Source organism: Perca flavescens, chromosome 21, assembly GCF_004354835.1.
Source record: "Perca flavescens isolate YP-PL-M2 chromosome 21, PFLA_1.0, whole genome shotgun sequence".
NCBI lineage: Eukaryota > Metazoa > Chordata > Actinopteri > Perciformes > Percidae > Perca > Perca flavescens.
In genome coordinates, this window is record NC_041351.1 from 693,020 (window position 1) to 711,171 (window position 18,152).

Below are 18,152 nucleotides of genomic sequence, written 5' to 3' on the forward strand. Positions count from 1 at the left end.
CTACTGCACAGGACGGATCTTCATGCTGATGAACTTCAGGGAGTAGTTACGACCTTTCCAAGTGGCCCATTCCACTCCTACAGCATCGAGAGTGCTGTCAGCCCCCCGACGATAAACGCCGTTTGGATTTGTATTGTGACAGTCTCTGTACCAGAACCCCCCCAGGTGTGATTTGGCACAGTTCCCATTCCAGCCGTCCCGGTCTTGGTCGAAGGTGGAGAACGTCATTCCGCTGTGATAACTCAGGGAGTCTCCTACAGAAACACAACAAGCGTATAATCAGAACATTATGATTAAACTAAATGATACATATATTTTTCTGAGTGTATTTACTCCAGTAAATACTACAGTCTACTTCTCTACCTACAGTAAGTATACCTAAATAATACATCTATTGAACTAACAACACTGGACTGGTGATATTTAATGGATATTATGGTAAATATATTTAATTAAAACAATAAATCTACAGATTTAGTCAGCTATTACACTTTTTTCGGTACTTCCCCCTTACCCTCAATCCATAATAGAATAAACATTTCAGATGTAAAATAATTCCAAACCTATTTATCCTATTTACTCTAAACATTGTTATTCATTAAAAACATTTTACACTCCACACGAAATAAACCCTTCCCTCTCCCATCCCTACAACCTATTAAATCAAACATTTATTCATTTATTAACTACACTGTAACCTGTATTCTTTGTATCTTATTCTATTTTAGCCATTTTAATTTAAATTTTTCATGACCTTAAATGTTTTGTCATTGTTTTATGTAAAGCTTTTTTAATTAACTTTTGACTGAAATGTGCTACCTGTATATAGAAACATAAAGTTGCCTTACAACCTCCAGCCTGTCAGTCAGTCACCAGGGCATAGAGAACCCTGTTCTGCCTGTCTGTCTCAGAGGAAGTTTAACCGCACCGCGACCCGTTTCCCCTCACCATGATATTATATTGCTGCGTGGAGTTTTGAAAAGGGTAACCCTACTCTTGACCGCTTTATCGGCATTGACATGACTCCCCGTGACTTGAACAAAGAGTCATATTTTCGTCCGTCTGAACCTCAACTCTGCAGATGTGTGTATCAGCGCTGAGCCCTGCTCTCTGTCAACATGCAGAGAGGACGGACAAGGTTGAGCTTACACACTTTCAGTTATAGAAATTTGGTACTGTTTGTTTAATGTGAATCGGTAAGCCAGACATCATTGTCCATATAAAGTTCAGAATGAACACTAAACCTGATAAACACTCAGATCATTGACAATGTTTGTTTGCTCTTACATTTCTTAATTAAAACAGAATTAGATAAAAATTAGTGGCGTCAACATTTTTTTATCTATGAAATGTCCCTTGATTTCTTTTTGTCCCATTATTTGTTTTTCATTTTAATGCTCTTATCAACATGGAAAAGTAGATTGGCTTGCTTCGTACTTTTGTTGCCTGGCTTTGACAAGGGGAGGGGGGGGGGGGGTGGGCCTCAGCTTGTTTCAGGTGGTATTTCAGACTGGATTTGCTACGATGATAGCTCAGTTCACAACGACTAAACACACATCCCTTTGGTCTTGTCAATGGAACCATTTGTTTTGAAAAGTAAACTTTCCATTCAGAATCTTATTAGTTTCGTTGCCATCCACTCAAAACATCAGCCTATGGCCGGCTGGAAAAAAGGCCTGTTGTTTAAAGATCTGTTTGTGTTGTAGTTTTTCTAACGCTAGTTGTTGCAAAAAAAACAAAGTTTGCTTGGCCAAAAAGAATGTTAATCTCGATAAAAAAGAATTGACGCCGTTAAAATGGGTTTGGTTAATGCTGTTAATAATGCGTTTAACTGACAGTCCTAATACAAATAGGAAACCATGTGATTTATGAAATGTAAACAGATGACTGATTGATGATTTCTCATCAACTCGTTTAACTCTTTATTTGTTTAGGGACAAGTATGTAGCATGAACCAAGGTCACACTCCACAATATTAATGGCTGAAATTCTGGTCCTTAATGTGGAAACCTCACCTGCTCCTCCATCAGTGAATCCAGAAACACGCAGTGTGTAGTTGAAGTATGAACGGTCAACGAAGAATGAGGAGTAACGAGCAAACGCTTTGTGTCCTTCAAAGTCCTCCATGTTAACCAGCAGCTCACACTTTCTTATGTCAGTCAGGATCATGAGAGACTGGAGACCTGAAAACAAACATAAACATTTAGAAACAGTTTCATGAAGACATGACTGTTAGTTTGGTTTCATTTCTCACCGAGCCAGTACTCTCCAGCAGGGTTACCAAAGCCAGTCACGTATTTATTCCAGTCCCTGTAGAAGTTCACCGTGCCGTCCATCCTCCTCTGAAACATCTGGGGGACAGGATGGGTGATTAACTTAATAAACATACAAGATATCTGACTGCTCACTTTTCCAGACAACAAGGTTTTTACTAGAATGTGATTTATTGTGAAGGAACTACAGGAAGTCTTGACTTTAGTTAAAATACTCACCGTCCACCGTCCTCCATCTGAATCCATGTCACAGTACACCTACAGACACACACAGGTATTAGTTAATGTGATACTTTGACTACAACTGTATCCAAATGTACTTAAATCAGTTCTACTAATTCACCTGCACAACCAGAATTAACACATAGGAGATGACATAGCCTATATTTATGTATTAAGCAGTAACTATTGGCCTGTTCAGCACCAACGTTGCTGCTCTTCATCATTGGTGCTGAAACATTTTAACTTGACTTGAAAGCTTTCTTTGTTCTTTAACACAAATTGTCTGACAATGTGGCTTTTGTTTGTGTTTTATTGGACATGGCTAACATAACAACTGACACATTACAACAGGGGTGTCAAACTCAATTTCACTAAGGGCCACACTGGAAGTGACGATCACAATAAGGGCCAGACATGTTGAGTTTATTGACATGCTTTTATTGAACAAAAAAAGTCAATTAACTTGGTATTATTGCACTTCTCATATAGCTTTCTCCCATACAGTTTGGTTGACATAAAACCCTAAAAAAGTCGGCAAAAAAGATTTCTTAGCCATCGTAGAACTATGCAAGACATGAAACACAAACATTACATTGTTAAAAGCAGCTGCCAACCAGCCGACTCACCACAACCTGTTTCACAGCCTGAATATTAAAACAACTATCTGCTTCTGTGGGGAATTCTGAGTCTCAAATCTGTCAAATTAATTACAGTATGAAAAAAATGTTTCCTGATTTTTTTTGGTGTGGTGCACAACTAGTCTGGCCAAAATGGCACGTGCATTACAACATGGATTTAGAGCTATTTTAGAATTTTAGAACACATCACTTGGTAGTAGGGGGCCCCCGTAATGATGCTCTGTCCCCACTGTGCTGAGAGTCTAGCTCCTGTTGACTTTTTCGGGGGTCATATATTAAAGGTCCAATATGTAATATTTGTACTGTAATAAATCCAAAAATGACAGCAATGCCTCATCAGATATTAAGGAAACATGTTAAACTGAAATACTATCTTTTCTGACAACAATGCTAATTTCAGTATTTTTCTTTTTGAAATTTACATTCCGTGACGTGATTTATGTTTATGTTTTGATCTGTGTGTGTGTGTGTGTGTGTGTGTGTTGTTATCAACGGCCCAGTTTGACAGCCAGGCCGGGTTGCCAGATATATACCTGTAAACATGTAAACCCAGCTCGCTACAGCTGTAACGGTAGTAAAGCCATGAAAGCAGCAATGTCTACATGACATAAAAAAAGAAAACAGCATGTTTCTAACAGTTGCGTGACCAGAGACGTAACAACCCCCTGGTAAATATTGGAGATGTATTTGAAAGATGGAGACAGCTTAGATCCCAAAAGGACGCAGAGTTGGCTTATTTTCTCCTGAACAGGTAAGCATTAGCTCCACGCTAATTTATCACAGCTACTAGGGATGGACATTTTTTGTCATTTCAACATTTGTGTACTCACATTGAATTATATAGCTAGAGTAACCGAGTTGGTTACTCGCAAAAACAATTGAGACATAGCCAGTAAAGTGATCCCGACTGGTCCTGGCTAACGCCGCCATGCTAACCCTGCTAACTGTTAACGTTACCGGGAGGACCAGGCATGCAGCCCATGGCTGTTTACAACGTGTAGTTCAGCGGCTGGAGCCGACAACGGGCAGTTATTTTAAGCCACGAGAGGGGGGCTGTAAATCGGAAAGAGAGGACTGTGAGTTTGCAGTGTGTTTAGCGATTGTTGCCGTAATTCTAAGCCAATGAAGTGTGTTCCGTCGGCAAGGTAGTGGTATTTTTAGCGTTTCGTATTGTAATTCTAAGCCAAGGAAGTGTGCCTGACTGGTGTGTGGAGAGGACAGTGAGGTTGTTGTGTTTTTAGCGGTTCATACTGTCATTTTAAGCCAAAAAAGTGTGTCTGTCAGTTGGTTACAGAGCTCCACGTGAGGACGGGCTTTTATGACTGTCAATATAGCCAGCATCTAACGTTAGCTACTCCGCTGTGCTGTGGAGTAATGTCTGGCTATGTGAGACTAGCATCTAACGTTAGCTACTCCACTGTGCTGTGGAGTAATGTCTGGCTATGTGAGACTAGCATCTACCATTTGCTACTCCGCTGTGCTGTGGAGTAATGTCTGGCTATGTGAGACTAGCATCTAACGTTAGCTACTCCGCTGTGCTGTGGAGTAATGTCTGGCTATGTGAGACTAAAGCGTAACAGCTACTCATTGTGCTGTGGATGCTAATGTCTCAGCCTGGCAACCCCCAGAACTTGTTGTCTGGGCAGGGCAACCTCCGGAACTTGGTCTGGGCAGGAGGGGGGGGGAGACCAGTATTTTTGAATTGGTAGTGCAGTAACTATTTTAACCGCTAGCTGCCAGTATTACACACAATATTACATATTGCACCTTTAAACATTAACCTGGTGCATTATAAAAACATAGGCAAGGGTTGCTTCTTGCTTTCACAATTTACAGCAGAAGTTCTGAGAATCTCTTTTATATCAAAGATAAACAGGTATTGTGACAAAAATTTCCCAAACCTGACTGATATCAAATCAGAAATGTAACTGAATCAGGACCTTGTGAATCAAAATTTAATTTTTTTAAATGTTTTATTATGAAATCATAAGCGATACCAAGACCTGATCTAAAGATCAACCTGTGTCCCAGAGGGGATGAGGTGTACCTGGACAGCAGAAGGGGGTCCGGCGGGATAGATGGTGTACACTCCACTGGGAAGGCTGTTGTCATAATCATAAATTACACTGCAGTCCGTCGGCATATACAGCTGGCAGCTGACCAACAGTGGAGCCAGCAGGAGGAGGACGACTGAAACCAGCTGGAACAGAAGAGATGTTTTCATTTATTTATTCAGATGGTACCATTCTTATGACCAGCTAGAATACTCTGTAAAGCAAGCTGAAGAGTTTTGCTTCCCCTGTCCACAATTTGTGGCCATAAATAAATAATATTTGTTTGCCAAACTATCAGATGTATAAAGTTGTAAACTTGCCTTCATGATCAGATTTCAGCAGAAGTGATCTGATGAAGATCCTGATGTCAGTGTGTCTCAACACCCTGATGTCTCTGATGTCTCTGGTGTCTCTCTCTCACTTATTTATACTGTTAAGATTAATAAGTTAGTGAGCAGCTGCTGTTTCACACCGATAAAACATGTCCTTGAGTGTGTGTCTGCCATTGGTTACACAATGTTGGAACCCAAATCTGACACGCCAGCAGTTTTTGGGGACTCACCTCCATTAAAGGACCAAAGAGATAACTTTGTACTTTAGAGTAAAGCAGGGGTCTTCAACGTTTTTCAAACCAAGGACCCCTTAACTGAAACAGAGACAGAGCAGGGACCTCCTACTACATATATTGTATACAAGGAAGATGCATATTAAACTGGGCATACAATAACATTTAAGGCGGCACAAAGCCTTTATAAATATCTTTTTTTGCATAGAATAGTAAGTTATTAAAAATAATAATTGTTGTAATCATTTTAAAATAATAATAATACTCTTTTAATGTTAAAACATACATGTGGCACAGTTAATCCTCAGGATGAACTGTATCTGTGGATGGCTACCTTAGTGACTACCTTAGCTATAGGCCAGTAAACCTATCATCAGGAGGGATTTATATTTGCTATTTATATGTTCGAATAATTTGGAGGCTCAAAAATGTAAAACATATTCCGTTACATACTGTATGAGCTCTTCCAATCAACCATTACCCAGTGTACAACAAAATACTAAATACAGCACTCAGTGTGAATCAGTGCAGTGTAGCCTATTACTGGACATAGCTTTCATACCAGAGCCATTTGTTGTCAAATTTGCCTTCTTGCAAAGAATTGGATCCAGAATCAGAAATGCTTTGATGCAAATTTTATTGATTCCATTGATTCTTATTTTCAAACTGTGGCTGAAAACATTGTAAATATTACACAAAATAAATGTAAACCAAAATAAAATATATTAGAGTACAAGAAAAACTGTAATACAGAATGAGGAGAAATAACAGTAATAATAGTAGAAGAAATTAATCCGTTTGATAATGATGATGATGATGTGTGTGTGTGTGTGTGTGTGTGTGTGTGTGTGTGTGTGTGTGTGTGTGTGTGTGTGTGTGTGATTGTGTTTGTGTGTATGTGTGTGTGTGTGTGTGTATGTGTGTTTGCATGTGTGTGTCTGTATATGTGTGTGTGTGTGAGTCTGTGTGTGTATGTGTGTGAATACAGAATGAGGAGAAACACACTTATAGTGTGTAGAGCTGCAAGGATTAAACAATTAATCAGTTTGATTCATTTAAAAACAATGAAACGTTTTTGATGTCAACTTGTTACATGTGAATATTTTCTACAACTAATCCATTCATCTAGAAAATAATCCACACATTATTCACTGTGAAGATAATCATACGTCGCAGCCTTACTAGTGTGTGAATGTTTAAAGGATGTAAAAACAGCATTTAAAGTGTGATCATAAACATAAATGATGGTTAAGGTTAGCATTAGATTAATATTAATCATGTAGCTGCTATAGTTCAGGTCAGGTCAGGGGGAGGGAGGGACTGATAACACACACTCACACACACACACATGCAAACACACATACAGACTCTCTCTCACACACACACACACACACACACACACACACACACATGCAAACACACGTACACATACACACTCATGCACAAACACACCCACACACACACACTGTTCTTACCCGTGTGAAGCAGCAGCTGCTCAGCGCTGTGTACATTAGACTACACACACACAGACTTTTATTTTTTTATCAGTCCCTCCATCCCCCTGAACTGAACTATAGCAGCTACATGATTAATATAAAATAATAATTGTTGGCATGATTTTATAAATAATCTTTTAATGTTAAACATTCATGTGTCACAGTGAATCCTCAGGATGAACTGTATCTGTGGATGGCTACCTTAGTGACTACCTTAGCTATAGGCCAGTAAGCCTATCATCAGTGGGGATTTATATTTGCTAATTATATGCTTGAATAATTTGGAGGGCCCCTTGCAATGACTCTGAGGACCCCCTAGGGGTCCCAGACCCCCTGTTAAAGATCTCTGCAGTAAAGAGTTTTATGCAGTAGGCGATATGAGGGCAGGTACTGTAGAGGTCAAATATGTGCTGTTTTACGAAAATTGATGGCTAATTGCAAATTTTGTCTGACTGTGTGTCAGAGTTCAGGAGCTCAGCAGGCTAACGTAACAGCGCCCGGTGCCAGTCACGACCAGCAGCCTGCGGTGCTCCATACCTGCTCAAAGTCACCGTTTCTGGGTTACTGGACTCACAAATGCCGAGGCCCTGACGGAGCTCCAGGGCCTGCAGCTCTCTGCTCTCCCTCCCCTCTTCCTGCTAAAAGGCCGGTGTGTGTGACGGAGAGCGTTGTCAGCGAGCTTGTTACGCCCGCAATCTCTTACCACAGGTTCCACTTAATCTTATAATGGATATGTGCGTTGAGTTATTTAAACAAACAATCTGGGAAATAAACGCCTGTTTAGTCCGCGAGTCTCATTGATGGAGCCCGCAGTGAGCTGGATGGAGCTCTATCAATGAGAGCTAGCTAGCCTCCTGCTAACGAGACCCCTCAAATTCACATAAATGCATTAAATTGCAATCGGACAAAAGTGTTAGCTTTGAAAGACCTTAGGGTAGCTGTGATATAAGTGCTGTGACAAAATTCAAAGTGTAAATATACTATAGTTATGCCGAACGTGTAGCTAGCTAGCCGCAATCTTTTTCCATAGGATTGAATGGGACACATAGTTAGATAGCTGCTCCTCCTAATGAGACCCATTAGCGTTAAATTGAAATCAGACAAAAGTGTTAGCTTTGTAATGGCGCTGACACACTAACCCAGTAATTGGCCGTTGGACAGTCTGGCAAGGTCAGTGACTCGAGTCTGTTCGTTGTGTTCCGTGCCGTCGTCCATAGGAGGGGCTGTCGGCCTTCATTTTTCAGTCAGAGGCAGGGCAGTCAGGACTCACCCAGAAATGGCGAGCAGAATGAGTGTGACTAGAGTCTCTCAAAATCTGATGAAGATTTTTTAGCTGAAACGAAGACAGATTCAGCAACTGCACGGCCTATTTCTCGCTTAAAATGTTTTCAGAAACATGTTTCAATTAACTATTTTAGTCCAATATGAGATGGTATTCTGAACGAGACGCTATGACAGTCTGGCTTTGAATTTATGGAGAAAACAAACCCACATGACGCGTTCGTCCAATCAGCTGCAACAAGTACAGATTAGCGCCGCCTGCTGTTATGAAGACGTATTACGTCTCATGCCTTCAGTGTGTTCCGAGGCACTTTTTGGTCCAACTCGGGGGAACTGATCAGTCCAAGTGGCTTTTCTGCCGACGGTCGGCCATCTGGTTGGTGTGTAACTGCCTTAAGAACTTAGGGTAGCTGTGATATAAGTGCAGTGATGAAATTCAAAGTGTAAATATACTATAGTTATGCCGAAAGTGTATCTAGCTAGCCGCGATCTTTTCCCATAGGATTGAATGGGACACATAGCTAGCTAGCTGCTCCTCCTAATGAGACCCCTGAAATTCAAAAAAATGCATTGAATTGAAATCGGATCAAAGTGTTAGCTTTGTAAGACCTTTAGGGTAGCTGTGATATAAGTGCTGTGACGAAGTTCAAATTGTAAATATACTATAGTTATGCCGGTAGTCGGCAGCCGGCCGTGGAGCTCCGCGAGCCCCGGTAGTCCAGTAACCCAGAAACGGTGACTTTGCCCTGGGTATGGAGCGCAGCAGGCTGCTGCTGTCTCATCAGACTGTGTGGAGCTCCTGAAGTCCGACACGTCTGTCTCGTCTCCAATGTATGTGTATGTGGTTTGCTCAACCAATCAGCGCACAGCTTATCTAAATATTCATGAGCAGACCATATAAGGCAGAAAAGCTCTTGTTTCACTCAGGCCTATTTAACAGGGTAGCATTAGGGAGCATTAAACAGCACTCAGGCCATTGTTAGCCCAACCAATGTTACATACCCTGTTATAAGACCTTAAGGAACAGTGTGAAATACCCTGTACAACCATTCTATCACCCCTTTAAAGAACCTTTAGCTACCACCATAGGATGCCCAATCTAATGGTAATAAGAGGGGCAGATGGGTAAGGGTATGATACAAGACCATGTAATGAGGAGAAAACAAAACAGGACACAAGAAGAAAAAAAAGAAAAAAAGGAACAAGAAATGCACAGTAATAATTAAAAAACAGAGGGAGCATTTAGAAAATGCAAGCACAATTGCAAGAAAGGTACCTCCCCCCCAGCAGCTAGTTGGCTAACTCCAAAAGATGGTAAGTTATCATAAAAGTACAACTTGTAATTACAAAATACAAATATTAACACAAAAAGATAGTTGTTGTGGTATTTTAAGTGTGTATGAGATTGTTATAAAGCATCAGTTTGACTTTATTTAGTTTCAAAGGCCAGAAAAGTTTCCGTTAAATATCATAAATATACATAATAATAATTAAATTAAATGTAATATAATAAATTCTGTTTATTTGATCCAAAATAAAAGCCTAAAGAAAAATCACTTCCGTTCCTTAATTTCAACTTAAAAGCTTCAGCACCAAACTCTTCAATTCACCATCTCAAAAAATTTATTTTTAGTATTTTTTACAGTTATATAGGCAGTTTAAAGGAGAACCCCGTGCCAATTTTTACATGAATCTTGATCGCTATAAATAGGCGAGTACTCTCGATAGAGAAAAAAATGAACAAAATAGGTGCTAGCAAACTGTAGTTGCTGCAGCTAATGGCCAGAGCTCCATGTTAGCTAAAAGGGCAGTTGTGAGGGCATCTTATAAAGAGTGCCTTTGTTCCTCTTAACAGACACAAAATGCAATTAAAATGTCTGTGCAACATGAACAGGGCCCCTACGTGACAAGTATGGCTGCTAATTTTAAATATGAATAAAAAGCATCCTCCATAGAAGACAAAGTGAAGACATCAGATCATCTTAATGCTCAGCTTCTTATTTATTGTCACCGTCCAGCAGATAAAGATTCACATTAGAGTTTAAACCTCCACCAAACATCAACTGGTTGTCCTGAACTACAAAGATCTTTTCATTGTATAACTTCTGTCTCTCTTTTAGACTTGTGTTATCAGTTGATGCAGTGATTAACACCTGATCAGACTATATATGTGTTTCCATTTAAAGATTATGGGCCCTACTTTCCTGCTGCAGCCGCCCAACTGGAGACACATCTGACTTTTCTTCCACGTTGCAGCGAGCTGCGACTGATTTAAACCATCACAGACGGTAACAAGATTTACAGACATCAGTTGGTTTTCTTGTGCTGGTGCCCAATTTCAGGAAAATAAGACCTGTTGTGAGATTAAATGCTTAATGAGAGAAAGAGAAAGAAATCAGAAGAGATGAGCTGATATTCTGCTGTACGTTGGTCCTGGAGAACTACTGCACAGGACGGATCTTCATGCTGATGGCCTTCAGGGAGTAGTTACGACCTTTCCAAGTGGCCCATTCCACTCCTACAGCATCGAGAGTGTTGTCAGCCCCCCGACGATAAACACCGTTTGGATTTGTATTGTGACAGTCTCTGTACCAGAACCCCCCCAGGTGTGATTTGGCACAGTTCCCATTCCAGCGGTCCAGGTCTTGGTCGAAGGTGGAGAACGATACTCCGTTGTGATAACTCAGGGAGTCTCCTACAGAAACACATTTTATTTATTAAAAACATTTCTCCACACAAAATAAACCCTTCCCTCTCCCATCCCTAAAACCTATTATTGGCATTGACATGACTCCCCATGACTTGAACAAAGAGTCGTATTTTCGTCCTTCTGAACCTCAACTCTGCAGAAGTGTGTATCAGCGCTGAGCCCTGCTCTCTGTCAACATGCAGAGAGGATGGACAAGGTTGAGCTCACGCGCTTTCAGGTACAGAAATTTGGCACCATTTGATTTAACATGAATCGGTAAGGGACAGGTGTTGCGAATTAGCCATGGCTATAAACACTGTGATACAGGCATCGGATTGTTCTTTATGTAATAATCTATGTTTTTTTTATCTGTCCCTATTCAAATAAAGCACAAATAAACTCGGTCGGTACCATAAAAAGTTCAGGATACGGTACCCAACACTAAACCTGATAAAAACTCAAATCATTGACAATGTTTGTTTGCTCTTAAATTTCTTAATTAAAACAGAATTATATAAAAATTAGTGCCATCAAACGATTAAAATATTTAATCACGATTAATTGCATTAATGTCATAGTCAACTCGCAATTAATCACACATTTTTATCTATTCTAAATGTCCCTTGATTTCTTTTTGTCCCATTATTTTTACTCATTTTAATGCTCTTATCAACATGGAAAAGTGGATCGGCTTGCTTTGTATGCTTTGGCCATCAGCTGTGTGCTCAGGTCATCAAGTGGTATTTCAGACTGGACATGCTGCGATGATAGCTCAGTTCACCACAACAAAACACACACAGATCACTTTGGTCTTGTCAATGGAACCATTTAGCAACTTTTTAAAGTAAACTTTCCATTCAGAATCTTATTGGTGTCCATTTCGGCATCTCGTGCTCGCCATCCCCTCAAAACGTAACATCAGCCTGCTACTCTTTGGCCGGCTCGCGAGTCCAAACCAGTGTGTGCGGCGTGCCTGTTGTTGTGTTTCCGGTCTAGCTAGATCCGGTGTGGTGTTGTAGTTTTTCTAACGTTACTAGTTGTTGCAACAGAATGTGAAAAAAACTACAAAGTTTGCTAGGCCAAAAAGAACATTAATCTCTCGATAACAAAGAATTTACGCCGTTAAAATGGGTTTGCGTTAACGCTGTTATTAATGCGTTTAACTGACAGTACTAATAAAAATATGAAACCATGTGATTTATGAAATGTAAACAGAGGACTGATTTGATTTCTCAGAATCTCATTTAACTCTTTGTTTAGTTGTTTAGGGACAAGGTTGGAGCATGAACCAATGTCACACTCCACAACAATAATGGCTGAAATTCTGGTCCTTAATGTGGAAACCTCACCTGCTCCTCCATCACTGAATCCAGAAACATGCAGTTTGTAGCTGAAGTACGCTGGGTCGACGAGGAACGAGGAGTAACGAGCGGATGCTTTGTGTCCTTCGAAGTCCTCCATGTCGACCAGCAGCTCAGACTTTTTTACCTGAGTCAGGACCATGAGAGCCTCGAGACCTGAAAACAAACATAAACATTTAGAAACAGTTTCATGAAGTCATGACTGTTAGTTTGGTTTCATTTCTCACCGAGCCAGTATTCTCCAGAAGGGTTACCAAAACCGTTATAATATTCATTCCAGTCCCTGTAGAAGTTCACCGTGCCGTCCATCCTCCTCTGGAACACCTGGGGGGGGCGGGATGGGGGATATCTGACAGCTCATGTTTCCAGACAACAATGATTTTACTAGAATGTGATTTATTGTGAAGGAACTACAGGAAGTGTTGACTTCAGTTAAAATACTCACCGTCCACCCTCCTCCACCATCCATTTCACAGTACACCTACACACAAACACAGGTATTAGTTAATGTGATCCTTTAACTAAAACTGTATCCAAATGTACTTAAATCAGTTCTACTACTTGGCCCGCCCAACCAGAATTAACACATAGGAGACAACATATCCTATATTTATTTATTTAGCAGTAACTATTGGCCTGTTCAGCACCAACGCTGTCGATCTCCGCGCTCTTTGGTACTGAAACATTTAAACTTGACTGGAAAGCTGTTTTCTTTGTTCTTTAATACAAATGTATCTGACAATGTGGCTTTTCTTTGTGCTTTATTGGACATAGGCTAACTTGGCTCAACAAGTGACACATTACAACATGGATTTCTAGCTATGTTAGAATTTTTTAACAAATCACTTGGTAGCAGGGGGCCCCGTGATGAAGCTCTGTGACCACTGTGCTGAGAGTCTAGCTCCTGTTGATAGTCCTGTTTAGTTCAGTTTTGGGGTATTAAATTAAACATTAACCTGATGCAACATTAACTTGATGCATTATAAAAACATAGGCGAGCATTGCTTCTTGCTTTCACAATTTACAGCAGAAGTTCTTTGAGAATCTCTTTTATATGAAAGATAAACTGATATTTTGACAGACATTTCCCAAACCTGACTGATATCAAATCAGAAATGTAACTGAATCAGGACCTTGTGAATCAAAATTCAATTATTTATTTTTTTGTGAAATCATAAGTGATACCAAGCCCTGATCTGAAGGTCAACCTGCCACCTAGAGAGGATGAAGTGTACCTGGACAACAGAAGGGGGTCCTTTGGGATAGATGGTGTACACTCCACTGGGTCGGCTGTTGTCATTATTATAAATGTCACTGCAGTCCACCGGCATAACGGGCGGCTGACAGCTGACCAACAGTGGAGCCAGCAGGAGGAGGACGACTGATACCAGCTGGAACAGAAGAGATGTTTTCATTTAGTTCATTCAGTTGGTATCGCTCTGATGCACAGCTAGAATACTCTGTAAAGCAAGCTGAAGACTTTTGCTTCCCCTGTCCACAGTTTGTGGCCATAAATAAATAATATTTGTTTGCCAAACTATCAGATATATAAAGTTGTAAACTTACCTTCATGGTCAGATTTCAGCAGAAGTGATCTGATGAAGATCCTGATGTCAGGTTGTCTCGACGCTCTGATGTCTCTGATGTCTCTGGTGTCTCTCTCACACTTATTTATACTGTTAAGATTAATAAGTTACTGAGCAGCTGCTGTTTCACACTGATAAAACCTGTCCTTGAGTGTGTGTGTGTGTGTCTGCCATTGGTTACACAATGTTGGAACCCAAATCTGACACGCCAGCAGTTTTTGGGGACTCACCTCCATTAAAGGACCAAAGAGACAACTTTGTACTTTAGAGTAAAGCAGAGGTCTTCAACGTTTTTTAACCCAAGGACCCCTTAACTGAAACAGAGACAGAGCAGGAACCCTACTACATATATCGTATACAAGGAAGATGCATATTAAACTGGGCATACAATAACGTGTAGGGCGGCATAAAGCCTTTATAAATACCTTTTTTTGCATAGAATAGTAAGCTATTAAAATAATAATTGTTGGCATGATTTTATAAATAATCATTTAATGTTAAACATACATGTGGCACAGTAAATCCTCAGGATGAACTGTATCTGTGGATGGCTACCTTAGTGACAACCTTAGTTATAGGCCAGTAAACCTATCATCAGGAGGGATTTAAATTTGCTAATTATATGTTCGAATAATTTGGAGGCCCAAAAATGTAAAACATGTTCCGTTACATTACTCAATCTGAGTAACATATTCTATATAAGCTCTTCCAATCAACCATTACACATTGTACAACAAAATACTAAATACAGCACTCAGTGTGAATCAGTGCACCATTGCTTGTCAGTGTAGCCTATTACTGGACGTAGCTTTCATGACCATTTGTTGTCAAATTTGCCTTCTTGCAAAGAATTGGATCCAGAATCAGAAATGCTTTGATGCAAATTTTATTGATTCCATTGATTCTTATTTTCAAACTGTGGCTGAAAACTGAAATATTGAAAATATTACACAAAATAACGTCAACCAAAATGAAAAATGAGTAAAAGAAAACTGTAATACAGAATGAGGAGAAATAATAGTAATAATAGTAGGAGAAATGAATCTGTTTGATGATGATGTGTGTGTGTGTGTGTGTGTGTGTGTGTGTCTGTGTGTGTGTGTATATGTGTGTGTGTGTGTGTGTGTGTGTGTGTGTGTGTGTGTGTGTGTGTGTGTGTGTGTGTGTGTGTGTGTGTGAGGCTGTGTGTGTGTGTGTGTGTGTGTGTGTTTTGTGTGTGTGAATACAGAATGAGGATAAACAAACTTATAGTGTGTAGAGCTGCAATGATTAATCAATTAATCAGTTTGATTCATTTAAAAACAGTGAAACTTCTTTGTCAGCTTTTTAAATGTGAATATTTTGTACAACTAATCCATTCATCTAGAAAATAATCCACACATTATTCACCATGAAGATAATCATACGTCGCAGCCTTACTAGTGTGTGAATGTTTAAAGGATGTAAAAACAGCATTTAAAGTGTGATCACAAACATAAATGATGGTTAAGGTCAGCTAATTTTTTATCTAATATTTAGAAGAGACATGCCACGAATCCTCAATACAACTATATAAGGAAAACCCGTAACGGCAAAGATGGCGTGTATGCATCAGTTATCAATCATCTGCTTTTTAACGTTAAGCTAGCATTAATCGTCTGGTTCCACTGTTAAAACAACAAGAAAAAGTTTTGAGACACAAGAAGAACAACCTAGACACAAGAAAGATAATAATTCAAAATATTGTACTGTACACTGATAAAACAAATGACATTGAACATTTGTTTAAGTGCTTGGCCAAAGTCCTTAAATTGTCTCTGGCTTGGCACAACCATAGATATATATAAAGCCTTAAGGCTTTATATATATCTATGGGCACAACACCAAAAATTCTGGATAGAGACGTAAATGAAGTTGGTGTCGTGAACCCTTGCGCATGCGTAGTAACAGTATAACCTGTGGGGAAAAAGGCATTTTAAACCTTATTTTGGGGCAAAGTCATCAAACTTTTTCAGCGATTTTTATCATATTCTACTGCTGTTTCTATACATGTAGTTTTTATGTCCCGATGACCAGTGAAAGTGCAGTTCTGACTCTCTGCCCATTCATTTAGAGAGGAGCCTGGTCTTGTTAGTCCGAAATAGCTGCCCGGAGGCGTTGCCAAGATGGTGGCCGAGTGGTATGACTTGCCTAAAAGGACTTTGTCATGTAGCTGCTATAGTTCAGGTCAGGTCGGGGGTGACTGATAAAAAATAACGTCTGTGTGTGTGTAGTCTCATGCACACAGCGCTGAGCAGCTGCTGCTTCACACGGTTAAGAACAGTTCAGTTCAAGTTTATTGTCATATCCATATTAGTACAGAGTACCACAGCAATGAAATACAATGTGCCTTTGCACTCTCTCAGCACCAGTCAATAAGTAACAATCATAAATAACATGAATAACATTTAAAAACATCAAGCACAGTAAACATAGTAACTAAGCTCAACCTCAGCCATCCTTCCTACTATCATTCAGTAGCCTTACTACCTGGGGGTAAAAACTACTTTGTGTACCTGAACAAGCGGATAGATTATTGTATTTGTAGTCCCGGACAGCATACTACAAAAATGTAACCGCAGTTTAAGCTACCACGAGCTAATTTTAGCTAATGTTAGCTAGCATATCAAACGGTGCTAGTCAGTCTGTGCGTGTGTGTGTGCAGTGTTGGGAAAGTTCACTTTCTACATGAACTAGTTCAAAATTCAGTTTACACATTTTAAAATGAACTAGTTCAGTTCATAGTTCATACTTCAACATGTTGAACTAAGTTCACAGTTCCAAAAATGAACTAGTTCATAGTTCTTTTTTTCCATATGTTGCTACGAGCTATTATTTTTCAAAATGATTGCCACAGCCCATATAGAACCACAGACGGCAATTATTTTATCAGTTCTAACAATGAAACTATGCGTCAGATTTCATGTTCATATCCAACCAGTTCAACGTGCCATTTCAGGTTTGCTGTGGATGGGATTGAAGTGCAGATTTTCTTTTTGAAAGCAGGCGGGCAAAGATTGCACAGAAATATCAGATTTTTCCATCCTCACCGACCTCGTCATAAAACTTGTTTAAATGATCATATGAAGCCTCCACGCTGCTTTGTGTTTGGATGACCCATGGGGCGGTGAGACACTGGTGGCTGGTGTTGCCAGATTGGGTGTTTTTTCTGCTACATATGAAGGCCTGTTTACTGTGTGTTTTAGCCCTGGTTTTGGTCTGGAAGGCTCTATAGAAATCTAGCACCCTATTGGACGAAGTTAAACTGAGAGAGCGTGCCATTCACAGACACCAGAATGAAGGAGTTCACAGTAACGTTCATCAGGCAGTAATACAGTATGTTCAGTTTATGTTCACCCAAAATATGAACGAGTTCATGAACTATTGTTCAATGAATGCGTTCAGGCACAGCATTGTGTGTGTATGTGTTTGTGTTAATCCAGAATGAGGAGAAACACTCTTATAGAGCTGCTATGATTAATCAATTAATCCGGTATGGGTGTGTCTGTGTGTGTGTGTGTTAGATTATACCTGGGGGCGTTCTGGTACAAAAGCTGTTACGATACAAATCCAAACAGTGTTTATCGTTGGGGGGCTGACAGCACTCTCTCTAATGTTGGAGTAAGTTGGTACCAATGGAAAGGTATTAACTACTCCCTACTACCTTCTTGATTTGATTTGTAGCCAGCAAGCTAACATCTAGAGCTAACAGCTAAAACACTATCACAATATATTTCACGTCAGTGTCACCTTTTGGATGTTTTCAACAGCGGGGTGGACGGGGCTTGTTGTAACGTTACTCAACGAGGTTGAGAGGAGGGTGGGGATGGCTCAGGGACTCTCCGGGACGGCGAGGACTCTGATGTTGTGCTGAAAATTTCCCAGCTGCCCTTAATGATCTACCCCTTCACTTTTCTGTAATCTTAACTAGTTGTTTTGGTGCCTACACCCCCTTTTGTCGGGTAAATG

At 40.0% G+C, this 18,152-nt stretch overlaps 2 protein-coding genes across 2 annotated transcripts; both read right to left on the minus strand.

The window, feature by feature from the left end:
- LOC114548500 (microfibril-associated glycoprotein 4-like) lies at positions 1-7,263 on the minus strand. Its single transcript, XM_028568478.1, has 6 exons — positions 7,228-7,263; positions 5,181-5,333; positions 2,493-2,531; positions 2,255-2,351; positions 2,016-2,183; positions 1-254 (listed from the first exon to the last, which is right to left on the minus strand). The coding sequence occupies exons 1-6, from the start codon at positions 7,261-7,263 to the stop codon at positions 1-3; spliced, it is 747 nt and encodes a 248-aa protein (XP_028424279.1).
- Positions 7,264-10,506: 3,243 nt separating this feature from the next.
- LOC114548299 (microfibril-associated glycoprotein 4-like) lies at positions 10,507-14,230 on the minus strand. Its single transcript, XM_028568153.1, has 6 exons — positions 14,146-14,230; positions 13,815-13,970; positions 13,025-13,060; positions 12,807-12,903; positions 12,568-12,735; positions 10,507-11,224 (listed from the first exon to the last, which is right to left on the minus strand). The coding sequence occupies exons 1-6, from the start codon at positions 14,149-14,151 to the stop codon at positions 10,971-10,973; spliced, it is 717 nt and encodes a 238-aa protein (XP_028423954.1). The 5' UTR covers positions 14,152-14,230; the 3' UTR covers positions 10,507-10,970.
- Positions 14,231-18,152: the final 3,922 nt, after the last annotated feature.

Coding starts and splice junctions, on each gene's coding strand:
- LOC114548500 (XM_028568478.1), bottom strand. CDS start 7,263: ATGTACACAGCGCTGAGCAGCTGCTGCTTCACACGG. Junction 5,334..7,227: donor GCAGCTGCTGCTTCACACGG/GTAAGAACAGTG, acceptor CTTCTGTTCCAG/CTGGTTTCAGTCGTCCTCCT. Junction 2,532..5,180: donor GACCCCCTTCTGCTGTCCAG/GTACACCTCATC, acceptor GTGTGTCTGTAG/GTGTACTGTGACATGGATTC.
- LOC114548299 (XM_028568153.1), bottom strand. Junction 12,904..13,024: donor ATGGTGGAGGAGGGTGGACG/GTGAGTATTTTA, acceptor CGCCCCCCCCAG/GTGTTCCAGAGGAGGATGGA. Junction 11,225..12,567: donor ATTCAGTGATGGAGGAGCAG/GTGAGGTTTCCA, acceptor GTGTTTCTGTAG/GAGACTCCCTGAGTTATCAC.